The sequence below is a fragment of the Centruroides vittatus genome, unplaced genomic scaffold (genome assembly GCF_030686945.1).
Source record: "Centruroides vittatus isolate TY-2023 unplaced genomic scaffold, ASM3068694v2 scaffold_2520, whole genome shotgun sequence".
In the NCBI taxonomy this organism is placed as follows: domain Eukaryota; kingdom Metazoa; phylum Arthropoda; class Arachnida; order Scorpiones; family Buthidae; genus Centruroides; species Centruroides vittatus.
In genome coordinates this window covers 3,341,351-3,363,466 of record NW_027122689.1, presented here as the reverse complement: position 1 = coordinate 3,363,466, position 22,116 = coordinate 3,341,351, and the positions used below count along the sequence as shown (strand labels likewise).

Sequence of the window (22,116 nt, the reverse complement as noted above, 5' to 3'; positions counted from 1 at the left end):
TAGCATCCAGTGACGTGCGTGTGAGGTTGGTGCTCTGTAAAGCGCATGCGCCAATGCCTATAATCTGCTGCTTGGAAGCTGACCCAGTTTCTAGCAGGCAGGTGGCTAACAGCCCTGAACCTGTCTGTTGGAAACGTTATACGTGTGTAGCGTCCACCAGCTAAACCGTGTGAGATTGATGCTCTGTAAAGCGCATGCGATAATCTGGCTGCTTGGAAGCTGACCTGTTTCGACATTCCAGCGCTTTCATTACGCCACTGATATTCAAATATACAATAGCAATCTTATCGTTTTTTTCACATATAGTATAGAATTTTTTAATAAGATACATAATGCAGTTATAATAAAATATTAATTTTAATTAATTCAAAGTACGTTAAAATATAAAAATTTATATTTTAGAAAATACAAGTTAAGCGGCGCTTCCACTGCTTCTAATGACGGCACGCCACTGTTATATTTAAAATACCCTTTAGCTCCGCAATATCACTATAGAATATATTACAGCCTAACATAAAATGTTGGAGGGTGTTGATGGCACAGCGCTCACAATGGTCATCCTCGACCAGGTGGAATGACCTCGGTTTACTTTTGAGGTCACCATGTCCACTTACAATTTATGTGGAATACTAATTTGGCTCAAACCATTTAGCCTTTAATCTTTTATTAATACTAGGGAAGGACCCGTAGGTAACTCTCCCTTTATCTGATCTGTTCCACCGGTCTTGCCACATACCATTTAAGACCTTTAACACCTCATTTTTCTTTATTACTAATGCTAGTTGCAGTGCCGTCATACACCACACCACCAAAATTAAAAGCCATGCATTTATTAATAAGGGTACTATAATACCTACAATCTATTTCTAAATCGATAGGTAAAAGCCCTGCAATCATCTGAAGGGTACAGTAGAAACCGTGTTATAACCCTTTGTTAAAATCAATAAGACATTCCTTTGGCCCCTTTCTAATTTAACTTTGGGAAGTCATGCCATCTAATTTAACCCTTAAGGAGGTCATGCCATGCTAAAATACCATAAAGTAGGCTATTTAAAAATAAACCTTTATATAAAACACACAGAGTTGTGAAACTGGAGCGCCATTCCTTCCTAATGCTTTGCTTCAACATACCAAACACCTTAAGGACTATCTGTCACGTAGAGAGGTGGTGTACGAGGAAGCCAACCTAAAGGTGATAAAGAAGGTGAATAGGGGTTGTCCTCAGGAGTCGGTTCTCAAATCTGTCCTCTGGAACTTAGTATTTGATGGTGTCCTAAGGATTTTTAATGAGCATCGCGTTGAGTATATTGCTTACGCGGATGATTTGGTTTTAATTATATCCGGTAAATCGAGGAGTGAGCTGAAGTCCCATAGTCAAAATTGGGTTGAGATGCTTCAAAAATGGCTTGTGGTAAATAAGTTAGAGCTGTTGGTTGATAAGACGGTGGCGATTTTGCTGAAAGGCAAAATGAGCAAGAAACGGCCGCCAAGGGTCAGGCTTAATAACAAGGTTATAAAGGTTGCCGACTCTGTTAAGTATTTAGATATTTATATTGGGGTATGAGCATTATGCCACATGTCACGTCTATCTCCGAACGGTGTATTAAGTAACTTTTATAAATCATTAGGACACTACATATACCTCAATTCGCTCATTATCGAGGGCCACCATAGGTGGTCAAAAGCACCTTTAATATCAAAAAATATACCAAGTACGTATTTGCTACAAGGCTTTTCAACCAGGTCGCGGAGACGCGTCAACGCATCCTCTGTCGAACAACCTTTCTTAAAACCATATTGATACTTATTATCATATACCTTAATTACAGACTCTGGTCTGTTTTTAATTATACGCTCAAATATTTTGCCCAGTAAAGGAATTAAACATATGGGCCTATATGACCTCGGATTAGTCTTATCTTTGTCACCACCTTTATAAATAATTACCACCTTCCCCTGTTTCCAACAATTAGGGAAGACACCATACACTAGGCATGCCTGATACAGGCACCTCATACGAGCCTTTAAAATATCATAACCCTCTTTTATAGCCTCGTACGTAATACCATCGGCACCGGAGGCCTTGCGCCCCTGCGAAGCCTTGGTAGCTAAGTCAACATCGTTATCACTGATATCGTCGACATGCCCAGCACCATTATAATCATGCACCATTAACCTTTGTACACTATGTGTACTATCATCCTCCTGCTCGTTATCGTTTGGAAACAGGGAGCCCAACAAGAACTCGATTACCTCGGTCCAATTGAGTAACTCCCTATCACCATACCCCATATTAATCAATACCTGATTAGTCTTGAGCTTTTCGTTAATATCTTATATGGGGTGCCCTAGGGGTCACCTTTAGTCTTAGTGTTAACATACCTTGTCCAGCTCCTCTCTCTTATGGCTTTCAACCTATCTGTATAGATCTTTCTCGTTGCCATATACACACCATTTAGGCCATTCCGTCTCTCAAGATCAGAACACCTTTGAAATGCCCTCCTACTTTTATTCACTTGCCTTTTTAGGCTATCAAGCTCATCACATCACCACTTAGGAGTTTTGTGCTTCCTATCTACCTTTGGGATAGCACATACCATAGCATCTTTGATACTACACTGTATATGGGTGCAGTACCTTATCACCTCATACTTGTCATCTATAATTTCGAAATTTTTTGATAATAAATTTTGCCTCAGCTTTTGCCGAAACTTGTGCCAATTCGCACAACCAAAGCCAAACGTGCCTAAAGAAGAACACTGAGGTCTAAGAACTTTACCTATATTGTACTCATAAATAATTAAGCCATGCTCACTAGTGGTTTAATGCACCATAGACCAGTTTTCGATAACTACACCATGTGTAGTGAGGGTCAAATCAATATAAGAATTACCCCTACTGGACATAAAAGTCGGACCTGCCTCTGTATCATTAACACAGACCAAGTCCCATTTTAGGATTGTCTCCAATAGGAGATTACCCCTATCATCGGTAGTCTCACCGCCCCAGAGAGTAGCTTTCGCATCCATACTTATAATAATGTTCTCACCGTGCAGCTTCCCCAGGATACCTTCTAACTCTCTTATACTATTGTTAATTTCAACACTTGGTGGACAATACTGATTCACCACATACACCTTCAAACCATCTCCCATGACCTGTGCCACAGCCAGGGTTGGCATGATTTAAAAATTTGTTTTAAAACATTTAAAACATGGTTTTTTGGGGGGAATAAAACACTGGGATCTATGAGTAGTAAAATATAAAAATAAATCAGAAAAACTTCAGTGTAAGACTCAAAAATGTACAGAATGTTTTATTTAATATAAAATACAGCATTTTTAAATGTTTCTTTACGAAATGGCATTTTTAAGATTTGCATGTACAGTACAAAACCAAAACAGGATTGACAACAACGGCTTCTTCAGCTTGAAGAATTTCTTATTTTCAGAAATGTGTAACGCTCAGTAGTGTTGTTTAGGTGAATGAAAACTTTAACTTCTTTAATGTTGATATCTTGAGCCAGTAAGTTTAAAATATGAGCGGAGCATCCATAAGTGACAATATCTAAATTTTCTGTCATTGCTAATGTTTCTCTCATTTTTTTCATATTGCTCGCATCGTCACTTACCAGGCTTCTTACAGCCATACTTTTGATTGCATTTTTTTATTGCCGCAGTTGCAATAATTTCTAAGTGGTTTGATGCGTGCCTTTCTGCGCCTGTATCAACCGAGTCAATCAAATGAACTGTTCTATTAGGATCAGTCATACAGACACGAAACACTGGTTCATTATGGATATTACTCCACCCATCAATAGCCATACAGACTGTAATATCCTTTAACTCATCAGCCGATTCATTCTCAATGGAATTGTGTACAGTGTCCAGCAAGGGTCCCCCAATTTCCTTTCTGTGTGGAGGGTCATATCCAGGTAGCAACATCTGACAAAATTTTATAAATTTGAGGTGTTCTACACGAGTAAAGGCCGAATTGGTGGCATATATAAATTTTGCGCATTGGAGATCCAATTGCATTTTTTGATTAGTTGACGTTTTCACAATAAGTGAATCAATGCGTTCCAATTTTACTTTGCTTTGGGATGCAGTGCCAGTGCCACTAGTGGAGCCAGAAGTGGTGGCAGAGTGCTTCCCACTAGTCTCAGACTCGGGCTCCCGACTTTCTGACTCCTGCTAATCTAATTAATAAATATAGAAACAATAAATTAATTACTAATTAGGTGTATGTTTTTAAAATTACTACTGCATACAGACGTATGAAAATTATTAGACTCGAGTCCGACAAGTGCAATATAAAATGATACATTTTAGGATAAGAACCAAAAATAATACACTTTATCACGAGTCTAATAATTTACACACTTCTGTATGTTCGGTTCACAATGACTACGATATGTAATTGTATACTATTGACTTTAGTTTCCGAGGCCTAATTAATTTCTGCTCGGAAAATTTTTAATCTATTGACTTTTTAAATTAAATAATTATTTCCACGTAAAAGCGAATCTGACAGCCGAAATAATTGCCGGGGAATCCTCAAAAAACGAGTTTTTATAGAAAAACTATATGAAAAATTTAAAATAACCAAAAAAATGCTTCTATTTGATAAATATAGCTGCAGGGATTGTTATTTTTTTCATTTGACAGGCGTGAAAATTCACACGTGCAGTCTACATTGTTTACAAACCAGTGGACAGTATAACACAAAATTTCTGATTTTTATGCTATTAAAATAGGGAAGAAACTGAAAAAATATATATATATATATATATATATAAAATTCTACTAAATAAAAAACAAAAAACACCTGCTGATGTCATAAAAATCATCCAATGGTATTTTTAAAAAATTTTTATCCAAGTCGAAATGGTCCTGTAAAAGTTTAGAACGATTTAATTAATTTGATTTAAAAAAAACTCTCATAAAAACAATGAGGCAATTAATATGCTAATTAAGAAAACGTTATAAAAAACTTTCGCGGCAAAAGTAATTAATAAAATTTTCATAGGTCATAGATAACGATGTATATGTACTAGCCCATACATTTTTGGAAAAGGACCGTTTTTTTCGTAACGCTATGTAAACTGCCCGAGAGGGCAGAACTATGTAACTCGGGCGAAGAACTTAAGAATATCTATATAGGTACGAATTGAATTATGACCCAGATAAAACTATAGCAAGCTATAGAAAAAATTAAAATTTATAATGGTTCAAAATACTCACCCAGCTGTTGCAATTCCTGTATATCATCCTGTAGGTGGTTATCTTCAATATGTTTTCTCATACGAGCGACTAATCCAGCCATTTCTTTCCTACATATTTTTCATTGCACCCTATATGCCGGTTTTCCACAAACTAGTCTGTACTTCTTTTTTAACTCTTTCCGTCCTGTGGGCACTAAGAGGGCCTCCTTTAGAAGGCCCATTATGGGTTCGGCCAGGCCCACAATGGAGCGACCGGGTGGTGAGGGACAGGGCCCGGCATATCCGAACGGACCACCCCCCGAAAAATTCCTGGGGATTATTCGACCCGTTCGGATTCGATCCCGGGTCCCCCAGAGCGGTAGGCTGTCACCTTGATCGCTCGGCCATCCGGCCGTAATTAGTTTGTACTGGTTCCAGATATTATCGAGCCTTCTTCCTGCACTCATTTTTTCTTAACAAGTAACAACAACAATAATAATGTCTTTTACCATCCAAGTAATATTACAATACATTTATTGTTAACAGTCCTGGCATGTGGTCAGGAAATCTTAGTGATAAAAGTCGGCGTGTCACGTGCATTTATGACCCATGACAGTGAAAAAATTTCACATCCCCACGTTCATATTTAGCTCATAAGTCAGAAAAAGTTTATTTACTAAAGTTATGTAATAAAACATTTTTTTAAAAATTTAAAACATTGTTTTAAAACAGTATTTTATAACGTAATATAAAACTGTTTTAAAACAAAAGAAAACAAAGGTTTCTAAATAAAACGTGTATTATTGTTTTATTTAAAAAAAAACATAAATTTGCCAACCCTGGCCACAGCACAGGTTGGGGATGAGAGGCTTTGAATATCCAAAACCGCCCACTTTTTGTTATATAAAATAACAGCCACCCAAGGCTGCGTCTGGGCGCACTGGAAGTGGACGGCCCTCACCTTAGTATCAAACCCAAGTACACGTCTTGGAGCTGCATACGATTCTTGAACAAGGGCAATATCAACCCCCTTGCATGCTACCACCTTGCTTAGCTCTCCTGGGACAGATCGACACCGATCCATATAAATTTGAGCCATTTTTATTATATTAGTTTTTGGACTACTGTCCATAATCAATTTTAGAAAGATACCTTTCCAAGGCCATCTTTCCCTTAATTTATGTTTTTGGGGTTTACCCATTTGCTTGCATATTATACACGCTTTCTCAGACACCTCTGCTTTACAGTCAGGGCCTTTATGGCCAGACTTACCACACACACTACACATTATATCAGTAGCATTGCAATACTTAGCTACGTGACCAAACTTTTGGCATTTATAACATAAGATTACCTCATAGTAATCCCTTACCACACAGCTTCTATAACTCTACCGGATTGCAATAGCTTTGATCTGAGACTGGGTGCAACTTCAGCTACCCAATCTGTAAGGCCGCCCCTCTTACGACCTGTTCTATATACTAACCTGAAGTCTTTTTCAAAGTCCTCCAAAGGAGTATCTTCCCCGTACAAATTTTCACAGTTCAATTCACTTATGTGAACCATTACCTCATCAGTAGACATACTGTTAGGTACATCTTTTATCACCATCCTGGGCCGTCTCGGCTGTTCAATTTTAAGATTGGAGTCCTGCAATTTAGTATTATTTAAGACCTTATCAAGGTCTATCTTAGAAGCCATAGTAACAACAATACCCGAACTTCTCATTTTACGAATACTGTTTATTCTTACCTTATCTTTCCTTGGATCTATATTTTTTAATAAGTTATCCTTTATTACATCACTGTTCATTTCGTTTTTATTATCTTTGACGAGCAACACAGCTTCGTCTTTTTTACTACCACCTCTGATATGTCCCAGAACCTTAAACTGTACTTGGGACATGAGCACTAGCAACCTGACAGAAACTAGGCTTAGACTTATATACCTTATCCACTCATTCTTTACCTCGTCAACCGTTCTTATTTGCACCTTAAGTGCTTCTTTTTCTATTACCTACCTTAAATCATTTTTTGTGCTTCAGTCATGAATTTCATTATCTTGTTAGCCATAATAAAGACATAATAGCCATTATACAACTACTCTTATCATAGCAAAGTTTACTACATTCCAGCATCATTTGATGCATTTTATCTAACTCATTAGTCACTTTACCGGATACACTTAAATTACCACCACTATTTTCCAACTCTTCAATGACCGAGTCCGAAGACCTACGGCCAGTTAACTTTCCTCCGTCTATTCCTGTCACCACCTTACCTTTAATTTTAGTTTTGTTTAAATCCATGCTTTAAGATGTACTGGGGAAGAAACGGTCGACCATGGCGTAGCCCCCTGCGCCGTGGCAAGGCAAATTACAACGGGGATTCGCCAGGTCACCCGAGGGGAATCGTTAACCACACCAAGATTTGTTAGTCGCTTAAGTGCCATCCAGCATTGCACGACATGATTTAAGTTGGAAGTATTTGAACGTAACTACTGAGTTTCGTAGCAATTGGTCGAATGGCCTAGGCGTGTATAGCGAACAAACAAGCATCCTCATTTACATATACAGTAGACCCCCTATGTGAGGACTCGAACGGGGGTCGACTGGGAGGTCCGAATGGAGGTGTTAACAAGATCTTAAAAATCTCCCTTTACAACGCAAAGGGACGAAATTAAAGATCTAAATTACACAATGGAAGTTTTTTTTGAAATATTTAAAACAATGGAAAGGAATAAAGTCGAGGAACACGCGACGAGAGAGCAATCATATTCAGTCGCGACGTTGACCTCTCCCGCGCCCTCCGTCGGGTTTCGAATTGGCACCAGGTGACAATGAGAAACCAACGGAGAGGCGACTCGGGGGAAACACATTATAAAACCATCGTTTTCAAGGACATTTTTGGTTCTTGGATGCGTGAGTTTCCTCTCTTGGTCGTGTGTGCTCCCGAAACATTGGAAAAAGGGAACCCTTTCGGACCCGGAGGAAGCATCGTCAATTGCTGTCTTCTAGCTATCTCCAGAACGTCGGTTCGCCCGGAGAGAAGCAGCCGAAGGACGTGCTATACGCCCCGGGGCCCACGGATATTTCGCCGTCCACGTCGAACTACAAGTCACGTAGACACGAACTTTTGTCGAACTCTTTTTTTGGACAATTATTCTCGCGCTTTGTGTGGTTCTACCTCATCAAACAAGAGCAAATTGTAAGGAAATTTCTATGTTTATTAAACGGTTTTTGATGGTAACCTGTCTCAGTGAGTCCGTCCACTCCCACAAGACCGTTTGACCGCTCGACCGCCGTAACATTCTTTCACTCCAATCGGCTAACCTCACATCTATAACACAGTAGATACGTTCCGTGTTATATGAATTCCGTGTTGTACGAGTCACTTAGATTTTACAAGTATATGAGCCGTTCACAGCCCAGCACTTGTGCAGTTTAGGGGGTACGGCTGTTTGAAAGGTTTTCTTCCATAAAATTAATCGATTCCAGACTAATTTGACTCGAACATTTCCAAAACACGTATAATTTTTTCGGGAATAATCCATAAAACTATGCTATAAACAAAAAATTGTAGGAATACTTACCGAGTGCGGTGCGTTCGAAGACGCCATTGCTTAAGCTTGTTTTCGTCGCGGAGCGGCTCATCGAACGGCGGACGCGTTTCCCGATAAGTTATTCTTTCTGCGAAAAATTCGCTGAACTTTGGAGACATCATTAACAGAAATATAACTTTTATAGCCGTTGAATAATAAATGTTTTTAGTAGGTCCGCTGCTCGTTTAAACCCGACGGTTTGTGGAATGTCCACTATTGGTCCAGATTCGACCAATCCTGTCGAGACACGAGTCGGCCGTGACAATCTGTCTCATTCTTTTACCGTGTTATACGAACACGATGGCAATTTTCCCGCCGTGTTATAGGGGGGTCTACTGTATATAATTTTATTATACGTAGATAATTAGCCTTATATAACAGAAGAATTTCATAATGCCGGAATGCTATGTATGCACCGAACGCAAATAGTTTGATTTTCTGTAACTAACCCCTAACTCTCTTGATCCTTAATCGTCCAATAGCCACAACGTTAAAACTTCAGCTGTGCTCTGAGGATTTCGGTTAAAGTCCATTTGGGAAATCTCGTTTGCGATCGCTTCGGGACACGTCGCGACTTGTCCATCATTCGGTTACCTTAATATTGATTTTAATGTGGTCTGCACCAATTTGGTGGCCACCAAGAATACTTATAATTGTGCGTATAAGGTTTTAAAGGGTATGCTTAGCAAGCGTATGGTTTTTAGGGTTAGTGTTTGACCTATGTTTTTATTTATATTGATTTTATGGTTTTAATGGTGCATTTATATTTTTGTGTTATTTGATTATAGGGTTGTATTGTACTGTACTTTATATTGATGTACAGTACGGTCCCTAGGTTTTTAATACTAACTGGGGCGTCTACTATACCTTATTGTATAGTTTTTACTGGGGCGGTATATATTTTTTATTGTATGGCACATATGGTTTTTTATATTTTTACACGGTTTTTTATATTATATTAGTAGTTTATATTATATAGTTATATATGGTTTTAATGGGGTTATATACATGGTTTTCAAGGTATTTTATTATTTAGTGTTTTATTTTTGGTATTTGGTTTGTGTGCACGCACTGGTTTCGGTGTTAGGTTTTATATATTGTTATATATAAGGTTTTATTATATATATTTTTATTTATATTGTTTTTATGGTTTTAATTATATTTCTTATTGCAAGTTTATTTGTTCCCCTCCTGCTCGGGGAAGACACGGTGTGTCACCGGTTGCAGTGGTGACCATAAACGTCCCGCTGCGTTTTTATTATACGGTGCATAGGTCTAGTAGATAGCAGATGTGGTACTAAGTCTAAGGGGCTTGCTGGTACGCTCACGCAGGTACAGCAAGGGGTGGTGGTGGAACCTTTGGGACGCGATGTATATATAAATCAGGATGTTTGTTTGTTCGCTGTACATACCTGGGCCATTCGACCAATTGCTACGATACTCGGTAGTTACATCGAAATACTTCCAACTTAAATCATGTTGCGCAATCCACTCCAAAATATCGATCGCATTTCTAAAAATCAATTAATTTTTATTTACAACCGATTTTCAGTTACGCGTAGCGCCATCTATTGGCAAAAAGTTAACAAAATAATTAACTAAATATAATTCTTACGAAAATAGGATATAATTTTTGAAAATATATATTATATTTACCGAATTACTTCGACAATGATACAGCGCGAAATAGATATGCCATCACGCCGTTGCTGCGACAGGTAGCAGATAGCCCTTGCCTGCGTGGAGTGTAGTAGCGTATTGCCCCCGTACATCATACTTTCCCAGTTAGCGATAGAGTTGTACCGGTTATGCGTCTCTGTTCCGGGAAAATTTTTTTTATTAAGTGACTCGCGATACAAATCGGAAGTTCGTATACAGTCAAACCTGTTTTTGTGCGGTCTTTTTCTGTGCGATTTTTTTTGTGCGGTATATGAAAATTTCAATCAAATTGGAACATAATTGAGTCCTGTAAAATTTTTAAAAACTCTATTGGTTGTTTTCTATGACATCAGCAGGTTTTTTCATTTTTTATTCAGTAAAATTTTTTTCTCATACGTTTATTTCGGTCCCCTCTTATTTTAATAGCATAAAAACCATAAATATTATGTTATATTTGAACAGATGCGGTAAGTTAGCTCCCCTCCAGCTTTAGACTGGGGGTGTAAAATTTCACGCCTCGTTAAATGAAATAACACTTCCTGCAGCTATATTTATCAAATAAAATCATTATTTAATGATTATTTTTAACTTTTTAATGTTAGATTCGTATTTAAGTGGAAATAATTGATTAATATAAAAATTAAAATTCTTAGAGGATTTTTTCCCCATTAGGTGTTGCAGAAAAAGGCCCAAGTAGTTAAAAAAGCAATTCCTAGTTATTTCGTACGGTTTCGAGTTATTTTCTACGTGAAACTTTTTTTTATGCGGTCCCTATTCACCGCATAAAAAAATATTTTTTAAATTGTGTTGCGAAAACTATTTTTTATAGCCACTCGTAAAGTTTCGCGCGATTTTTTTTAATGCATTTTCTTTTATGCAGTCCCTATCCCCCGCATAAAAACAGGTTTGACTGTATAGGTAATCTGGTACTTTTCTCTTACGATTTCCACGTGTGGTCTCGACTTTCACCTAAATCCGTTCTCGAGATTAAGGAAGGACAGACAGATAAGGGAAGGCAGTGGGAATTTATAGCTCTACAGTTTTTTTTAAATTACAGCCCAATAATTTTTCCATAAACGCAATATTTACCAGAACAACACTTCCCGCATAGTTTATACAATCTGTTGCCAACATTTTAAAAAAATTATCAGATAAAAGCAATTATTATATTGATAGCATTTTTACAGTTTTTTAAAATTTAAACCAGTCATATACGAAGTCTTTCGGACGTTAAGGTTAGCAACTTCGATCACGTGCGGGGCATCATAACCCATCCAACACGTCCAGTTTTCAAATATTAATAGTAGACCAGTATTATTAGTGGTTAACCATCCTCTCTTCCACATCAACGACTACTTTTGCTCGAATTACTCCAAACCCCTTTCGCAACAGAATCTTTTTTCTATCGGGCTGAATTCGAATAGGAAAATGACGTAACACGAAGTTACCAGCCTGCACAAAATATGTTTTAAGCGGTTCTCGAGGGTGCCGAATTTAAATATTTGGTCCGTTTTTCGCCAATTTGATCGGTCGACAGATTAGCGTTTGATATTCGGCCGCGAATGGCACAATTTCTTAGAGTTAACATTAGGAAAAAGTATGATATTTAAAAAAATTTAAAATAACATATTTTCAATCGGTGTCTACTCGACCGACGAAATCGTACCATCCGAGTATCGCAATAAACGTGACGATGGTAGACTGAGGTAACCAAACTCTTTATATGGTTTTCATTTTAATGTTTGTTATATTGTAGTATTTGATTTATATAACTACAAAGGTTACGTTACGTAAGGTTTATCCGAGTGACCAATCTAACCCATTTTAAAATTCTTTATTCCTCTAGCGTACACAATTTAAAAATTTTTTAGATTGGTCACTAAGTGTGATAAACTCTTACGTAAGATAACCTTCGTAATTATAAATCAAATACTATAATATAATAGAAGGGTTAGAATACGAAATAATCCAATAATTTTAATCTTTCCTGTTATTTTTTGTCCGGGCAACGCCGGCTCATCCGTTAGTATTATAATAATTAATAATATAAGAAGTTTTTAAATAAAATCTCGTAACATTTGGCGCCGCAAGCAATTTTAAATATTTTTGCCAAGAAATTTACTCAACTCGTTGCTGTATTTTTTAAAACTAGAAATGCAATTTTTACACGTTTGAAACAAAAATATTTGAGGTAGACTCCGTTAATGTTTTAATCGTTCCCGTAGTTACGAAAGATGTATAAGCGGACGAAAAACTTTTATCTTCAATTATAATACTTTTTATACGTAATATTTAAAACAATAAAATGAAAATTTATAATATTAGATATAAATTCAATGTTTCTTCAACGAATTTTATTGATCGTATAACAAAAAGTGACAATTATATATAGAAATATTGTTTTATACGTCACAAGTAGAATTTTTTAAAATTATTTTTTAAAACGTTTATATTTTTCATAAATATTTTTGAAAAGTTCATATAGAAAGAGTAGATACCTTTGAAGACGTATCGTTTTAGTTCCCGGTTAGGTATCGAACAATTCACATAATAATCCTTGTCCGTAAAATTTTGATTTCTGAAATTATATAAAATTTCATTTAAAATGCAATTTCTAACAAATAAAAATATTTGTTAGAAATATATATTTAATATATATATATTTTTTAAACAAATAATACGGAAAATACTATTAATGTAGAGATATTTTTCATTAATAAATGCTCGTACGATACAGTTAGACGCATTAAATTTTAGTGAAAAGATCTGTGTACGTTCCATCTGTTTTATAGAGAAATAGGCATACGGGGTACTCAAAAACAAGAGCAACTCCCAGCTTCTACTATTTGAAAACTTTTCCTAAAGTTTAAATTAAATTTAAATCGCTTACACGCGACACGATATTACTATACGCGCCCCGTAATTAATGTTATAGCAATTCCTTCACCCGGCTTTTGCCTAAGCAGTTTCTTCCCTACAAAACGTACGGAATATATCCGCAAAAAATCATTAAACATCGTTCGTGTATAAACGAAATAAATAAATTTGATATTTTCTACCTGATTTTCGTCGTAACTGTCTACCAGATTAAGAGGATCTTCGTCGTCGGAAGAGAGGGAAAATGCATCGTCTAGAGAAAAATCCAATTGAAATTTTATATTTAGAGGCTCGAGTTTTGCGCCAGTCGAAGTAAAAATGGAATTTCCTCGGTGCAAATTTGGCTTAGCTTTAGAATCGCTTTCTTCTTTTTCGAAATCAAAATTCTTAGATAATGCTTTGTCGTCGTCCAAATTTTTTGTAATTTTAGGTTTCAATAAACCTTTCGATCTATCGGATTGCTTATTAGAATGCTTTTTAAAATCGGGTCGAATTTTAATTTTATTTTTTAATAACAGATTCGAATTTGGTAATTTAGATTTTAGGTTTTTTGGTGTTTCGTTTTCAAAACTATTTTTCGACGAATTCCGATTTTCTTTGTTTTCTGACTCCAGAATTAATTCGTTTTCTTCGACTTCTTTCGAATATACATCTTCTTCGTAATTTAACTAAAAAAATTATATCGAAAATAAAAAAGTATTCTGTTTATTAAATAAAATATACAGTAAAACATACGTAAACCGAACCGGTACGGTGCCGGATACTTTTTCCGGTTTGGCAGATTTTTTTTAACACAGAAAATCTCTGTTCCTAAATATTTTACCCGTTTTGGACAGTTTTAACTTATATAAAGTGTAATAGAATTCGGTGTCGACATTAGTACGATCGTATCTAGAAAGACGAAGACGTAACTCGACCAACGCTAGCCCCGTATTAAGGCGTACGTAAATAATTCGTAAAAAAGTAAGTTCTTACAGATGTCAATTTTTACTTCCCGAGTCAAAATAATAAGATTGTTACCGTTTACGCGTTATTTATCAAAAAAAGCTGGTTTGGTCACGAAATATATTAACTAACCAAGTATTATCGGCGTACGACCAGTCGTTAAAGTATCGATAATATTTATGAAAAATATATTACTTATTACCGCTCGGAATTTCCCCGAGCGTTAAGCCAGGAAAGGCCGTATCGGTTGTCTGGCCCGAAATACGAACCGAGAGACAGTAAATAAAATTTTAAACTTAATCCAAATTAATATTCGACATTAAGTTAGAATCTTTTAAAGATTATGTAAGAAATATATATTTTTTCTTAATTTTAAAGATTATATTGGTTTCTCGAATGTAGAGAAAGTATTAAAGGTGGAAAAAACATTAGACCTACGAATCAAATTACGATAATTTCGGAGCAATATCCAAAGATTTAAATATATACATCGTTATTGGTCGCGACGTGTATCCTTACAGCGAATACACTCAATTTTTAAAAGATTCTATCTTCGTGTAGAATGTTTCGATCGAAATAATATGTATTTGAAATTAATCCGTGTTCCAAATGTGTCGCCGCTTTCTCGTACATTCTAATACTATGTTAAATTTTTAATAAAGATATTACAAACCTCGTCTTCGGATATGTTCGAAAGAGAACCGGATCCTAAAAACAGACCCAATTTCTTTCATCGATTCGACGAAACGATCGACGACGTCTTCCGAATGTTCTCGCTTACTGTTTGAACGAGGAAATAAAGTTTTAAGAGAAGAAATATTTGATCCAAATTCGGTTTCGGGAACAAATGGCTGCTTCGTTTTAACATTTAACTCGTCGACGGTAAACAGATTTCGACTAAAATCGTAAATCTCGTCGATTTTCTGCTTTTCTGGCTCTTTCTCATTTACTAACCAACGATTTACTTTAGTTTCTGGATTATTATTAAATTCTTTTTCTTCCGTTATTACGTCGACATTCTCAACAGTTTCTAAAAATAGTTTATCGTCGAAGAGAGATTTTGATTTCGATTTTTCTTTACTTTTACTTTTTAATACTTTTGAATTTTTATCGTTTTCCGCGGGAAAAAACGAAAGATCGCTTCTCGGAGTACGAGTTTTGCGTATTTTTTCGTCAGATTTCGTATTCGAACAAGAATGATCTTCTTTCACAAATTTCTTTTTTTGACTCGAATTAATTTTCGGTTTCCCGGGAATTTTTCCCGTTTCGACAATATTAAAAGTCCGAGACTTAAAACTTGTTTCCGGTTTATCTTCCAAACTATGTTCGTCATCGTTGCCGAATTTTTCCCAAGTATTTATTACGTTATCGATCCCGGAATCTACAACATCGCACTTTACATTTTCGTATTTAATCTGTGGATCGTCTTCGAATGGTTTCTTATTTTTTATCTCTCGCGTTTTCAATTCTTCCAATTCGCTATTTTCGGCAGAACTTAAAAATAATTCGCTATCCGATATATTTATTATAGCGGTATTAAGTTTATCGCTGTTGCGGGACAAGATTTCGTCGGCAAAAAGTGAAATATTCTTTGTTGGAGATTGAAAATCCGTTTTTAAATTAGATTTTATACGCTTTTCGCTTTCGTTTCTTCCGTTAATATTTTTTTCGTCGGTATTTCCGATGGTCGGAAAAGCGGGATTTAACATTTCGAACTGTTTATCGTTGTTTTTGTACTTAAATCTTTCTAGAGAAAACATTGTCTGAAGAACATCGTAATCGGATTCCGATTCGAGCGATTTTTGATTTTCGGGTGAGCTTTCACAATTTGTATCGAATTCGTTGTCGTTTGCAAAATTCGAATTTAAACGAGTATTATCACCTGCAAAATTATCTTTCGTGTCGTCGATTCCTATGTCGTTGGTGGCAAATTTTGTTAAAAAGTCCAAATTTGCCGAAGGAAACGGTTCGAATCGATTTTCATTTCGAAGATTACTTTTACATTCTCGGACAAATGTAACTCTGAATTCCTTGGACGTTTTATTTTCTCCTTTTCTGAAAATATATTATATAAAAATTAATTATCGAGGTACAAAATATCAAAGACAGTTTTACGCTATCACCGATACCCATTAAATTAATTTAATTTCAAATATTAAATTTTATAGAATAATTTGTGAAAAGTTATAAAAAATAAGACAAGTTCGGCATTTTAAATTAGATTTAATAATTGTTATATAGTAACTGATTTACTTGTAATATTATATTTTGTAAAACAAATTTTAAAAATTTAATATATTGATATCAATTTCGCGGAGAAATTTTCCCTTTCTACCATAGTGTAATCCTTTATAAGTGTCAAATTATTATTTCGGCAACCCAAATAATGCTGTTTTTCCAAACTTATCGCAACGAATGATAAGTGGGAAAAACAGTATTACTATTATAAGTGTATTGTTCGTCGTCACTGAATTTACACTAATAACGTTTCGTTTGATTCCGGCACCTTAGGGTGTAATGTTGTCTGGCGGTGTTTTAAACGTCACTATCTCTCGAACGTTTTTATGTTGGAAACTGCTTTAAAAGTTATTAAAAATACAATAATTCGTTAGAAAATATGAAAATTCGTTTAGAAAATTATTCTAGCATATTCGAGCGTAATAGATTATTTTAATATATAACGAATCTGAAATTTAACTGCCCGTTCTAAAAAAATAAATAAAAATCGACGTACCTAAATGTTTACATACGCGAGCAATTATTTACTGCGACATCGTCACAATGTCCGGACTGCAATTTTTAATTATATTTTTAAAAATTTGTTTAATTTAAAATATATGCTCTCCGTCTCAAATTAGTAGCGTCTTTCCCTTGTACAGTACTGTACATCGTACTTTTCCTATTAGCGACAGTGATGCCGTCGTCTATTAACTGCTTTTGGGAGAAACGTTTTAAATCGAAATAATGTGACTTCCGGTTTACATCGAAAGTTCGTATACAGTTAATGGAATCTCCCGTCCCTAAGGTTTCCATATCCGGTCTCGCCTTTCGTCTATCTCACTCCATTCTCGAGATTAAGGAAAGAAACGGACGGACGACAGTGGGAATTTATAGGTGTACAATTGTTTCAAATTGCAGCCCAAAACAGGAAGAAAATTAATATTTTCTATATTTTTCGAAAAATGTTTTATATAATTGTACCATTATAATCTAAATCGTCAATCTTAACCCGAAAATCGTGTGTATTTCTTGTGGAAGGCGAGTCTACATTATATTGTAAAATTCATTTTAAGTTATAAGACAAACTTACTTTCTTAATATTCCAAACATTTTCTTTTGAATATTTTCGGCAGTCGAAAGTTTCTCTTTGCCAAGATATTTCGTAGAATTTTGTGTAGAATATGTAATCATAGATTCCTTCTTATAAGAATTAGTTAGGTTAGGCAAAACTTTTTGATTTTTTTTACACGAATTTCTGCTTGATTTAGAATTAATAGTTTCTCGCCTAAACAAAACAAAATAAATAAATAAATAAATGATATTGATAATTTAACCGATGTGTTAAAAGTAATCCGGAATGATTCGGTATCGCTTTACAACTTCGAAAGCGTATAGAATTTTAATCGAAAGACTTACAAGATCGATTTAGACTCGAATTAATTTGCGGCGACCAGTTAATTTATCTCAAACGCACGAGATGGCGCCACTCCTCTAGAGGCCCCGTAGCCTCGTACACGAGAACTCAATTATTCCCGTGGTATTCTGGGATACCAGTTTTTGTCGGAGGTTAGCAGCTAGAACACGTGTAGCTCTAACGTGTACTGTACAGTACTTGTACCGAATATTCGTGAATAAACATTGTTAGTGTTTAAAAGGTAGATGTGGATTTCACGAGAATCTTTTTACCGCACCCCGAAAAACACAAGTTTTAGTAATGATCGAAATGGATGGGTGATGGACTAGCCATTTCTTCTGATTCCACGTGCGGCCCTCCATTACCCTCAAATTAAAAAAACACCAGATTTATATACACTATTAATTTTTGAAAATCCTTTGTTTCTTGAAAACTGATGGACATCAGTATTTATAATGATATGATTTCGATTATCAGTATTTATAGATGTGATATATGATTCGGGTAGTTCAAACGGGGATTCGATGTAATATAGAGATTTTATAGAAATCTTGGTGAAGACAAGCAAATTTTTGTAAATATTTGTGTCATATTAGATTTACTTTTTATTTCTAAATTTCCAGCTTAGCATTGCCTAGCAATTTATTAAAGTGATGAAATGGGTTTAATTTATTTGGCGAAAATATTCTTATAAATTTTGTTGGCTATAAAGTAAGTTTTCGTCTATACAAAGATATCTTCAAAAATATCTACAATATATCTGAAGATATCGTAGGAAAATTCGGTTTATATATTATTATTACAATATACAATACGTTAATTTACATTTTAAAGATATAACAAATTATTTTAGCGAGGTTGAGGCCGAAGTTTTAAACGCGAAAACGTGTACGTCGAACGTTCGGCGCCGCTTTCCTACAAGCCTAGAAGTTTGACAATGCCGTTTGGAATGTCGAGCGCGATTCCTCTGACTTTCCAAATACCATTGTCAAACTTCTAGGCTTATAGGAAAGCGGCGCCGAACGTTCGACGTACACGTTTTCGCGTTTAAAACTTCGGCCTCAACTTCGCTTTTATTAACTGAGCTTATTCGTGAAATATCAAATTTGATAAAAAATAATACCATTTCGAATATTTTTCGATTTAAAATTCACGCACTTAACAAAACTTTCAGAATTTTCCATTAATTTTAAATCCAATATTAAAGCGTAACTCGGAGATGGGTCATTGTGGTATGCAAATTTTTCTTACAAGTTCAAATTTCGAACTTGAAACGTCTCAGAATTTTTAAGTCAAGCTTTTTACCATAATTCGAAATACCTATACACGTGTTTAAAAAAAAAGAGTAACCAATGACAGAGTTCGTTTTATTTGAAAGAATCTCTGTCATTAATTTGCTCGCTTCGTCCTTTCGTCTTCAAACATCGCTTCCGGCATTAGCCGGAACCGGAAGTGACGTTTCGAAAAATATTTGATAACAAAGTCTATAAACACAATGATACGATCAATATATACCAGACTGAATGTCGATGTCGACGTGTCCCGCGCTCCGAAAAGTTTCTAATTGTTGCCCAAAGACGAGGGAAGACCAATCGGTATTCATTATTTTACGTCGCTTCTTGTGTTTGTTCTGTGAGGTGTTCGTTGTCAGAACATAAAAATCTTTCACGAAAGTGTTCGTTATCCAATTTGTTCGTTAACCTTAGATCGTGCACTGTACTGTCATTCGGTGTAAACGTGTTGCATTTTCTGAAGTAACAGTTTTAATGAAACTGGAAAATACACTATTGGGTTACTAATTGAGATTTCTTTTAAATATTTTAATTTGTTAGATGAAAACAAAAATCCAATATAAAAACTGCTTTAATATTTAACACGTGAAAAGTTTGAAGTATGCATCATTAAAGTGTTTAAATTACATTAAAACACGGCTCTCACGTCGGTACTAGTCTATAGACTGTGGTAAAGTTTTAGTTTTCTGACAAGTTGTATAACATTATGTAACTTATTAAACAGAATCAATGTTATAATATGTTGTTTGTGGACAGAAACCACACTTTAAAATTTAAAATAGAATATAGTAATTGAAATGAAAACTTTCAGTCATTTAAATTAATATTTCATAATTGAGAGTAACGTAACATAGTACTGTACAAACTGCACATTCTGATAACTAATTATGTTGTTTAATAATCATTTTATTATAAAATAATAAAGTTGAAGTAGATATTTCTATTTTTTGTTATTATCTACTGTTTAATAAATTTTTATAAATATATTTATTTAATTCTCTATAAAATAAATTAAATTTAGTTTATATGCAAAAAATGTCTCTAAATAAAAGAAGTTATTATCTCTTGCAAATACTTTTGAAGGTTTACTTTATATGATATATAAAGTTTGTGAGAATGGTTTTCTTTTCTCGGTATAATTTTAATTTATAAAAACGTTTGCTCTAAGCTCCTGTTTGAAGTTTCTGTAATGTAAAAGTGCGTGTGAATATAGAAAACTAAATATATTTTTATTTTAACAAGTATCTCCAAACTTCTCTAATTTTGCATTTCAAAACTAAATAATTTTATTCTCGTACTTTATTATGCGAACCATTAGCGAGGTTGTGGCCGAAGTTTTCGTGAACGTCGATCACGTTTTAGAGATGAAAACTTCGGTCGCAGCCTTTTATTGCTTTTTATTTTGAAACCTACTTAGCTAAAGCATTTAATTATGTCAGTGTAACCTCTAAATGAAAAGATACTCTATTTAAAATTATAAACGGAATTCCGTGGTTCGAACTCGAAGGAACGTGCAGTTTACAGCACGTAGACAACACGAAATCTATACCGTGACCTTGGAACTACCGACCTAATCTGGCGGCTCCATAATGAACATTGGTGTCCCGACCTTGTGTTTATAGACCTTATTTGAAAACATCTATACCAATGCCATCTGCTGACAAATTTTTACAAATGTACAATTTTATCTTGTTTTTTACAATAAATCATTTAAAATATTATTAAATAAACATATAAAATAAAAATTTAATTCGAATTTAAAATAATTCGAAATTTTGACCTACTCCAAACAATTTTTATGCCATAGTTCTTTGGCCTTCTCTTTAATTTGTCTCCTTGTAAGAAACGGATATTTACACGACAAAATCTTACTCTGTTGATCCAAAAACTGTGAAAATGGCAACCGCCTTTTCTTTCTCGGTGCAATTTCCGGATAATCTGACGAATTAAATTCGAAAACGTCCATTTTATCAAACCGAATGGAAGGGCAAATGTTCGTTCGAAATGATGACGTCACGTATCAAAACACGTGATCGACACGATTATCGTCTGCTTTTATTTATTTTTAAATTTAGAATATCTTTCTTTTTATAAATTTAAAGAAATTTCCAATTATTATTATTACTGATTTTGAATTTATATAATTAATTTAATTATTAAAGCGCAAAAAATTTATAATTGAAAAAACTAAAACACGTGACCGCCATCATGTCGTCAGCTTTTCTTATAAATTTAAAATAAATTCCGAATTATTATTATTATTATTATTATTATTAATTTTTAATTTATATTATTATTAATTTCTCTTTAATTATAAAAGCGTAAAATATTTATAATTGGCTGCAATTTTCAAACATTGCAAACCTATAAATTTTGGTGGTTAAAGGTGGAGGGGTTGAAGAGTTAAATGGGTGTCACATATCATATCTCGAGAGGGACAGGACTTAAAAAAAGATTTTTTCATTATTAACATTTAAATTTTCTTATAAAACCCATTCCTACCCTCAAAACTAAGCTTTTTGCTATTTTATAGTAATTAAAAATATAAAAAGATTTTATAACAAAATCTCATAACAGATGGCGCCACACGCAATTTTATTTATTTCTATAAATAATATAAAAGTTATTTTTTAAAATAAAATAGCTTTTTTATTATTAACTCATTACAGCCGGGAAAGTTATGCAACTCTCGTTGCTGGATGTTTTCACTCCCGTTTTATTTCAATTTATGCACAGTGAGACTGCTAATTTATATTTAATTATCGAGCGGAAAATTGAAGGATAAAAAGAGGTTTTTTTTCTTGGTTAAAGTTTAATATTCGTTTCTTAGTAAAAAGTATTTTTTTTTTTCATCATGACAGCCACACAACCGGTTTGCCATTTTGATTTACAGAATGAGGCGCTAA

The 22,116-nt window shown here is 34.6% G+C and overlaps 1 protein-coding gene across 1 annotated transcript; it reads right to left on the bottom strand.

Moving 5' to 3' along the window:
* Nucleotides 1-14,949: 14,949 nt before the first annotated feature.
* On the bottom strand, nucleotides 14,950-21,243 carry LOC136987556 (uncharacterized). Its single transcript, XM_067285300.1, has 3 exons — nucleotides 20,995-21,243; nucleotides 17,595-17,789; nucleotides 14,950-16,339 (listed from the first exon to the last, which is right to left on the bottom strand). Exons 1-3 carry the CDS (start codon nucleotides 21,174-21,176, stop codon nucleotides 14,950-14,952), a joined length of 1,767 nt encoding a protein of 588 aa, XP_067141401.1. The 5' UTR covers nucleotides 21,177-21,243.
* Nucleotides 21,244-22,116: the final 873 nt, after the last annotated feature.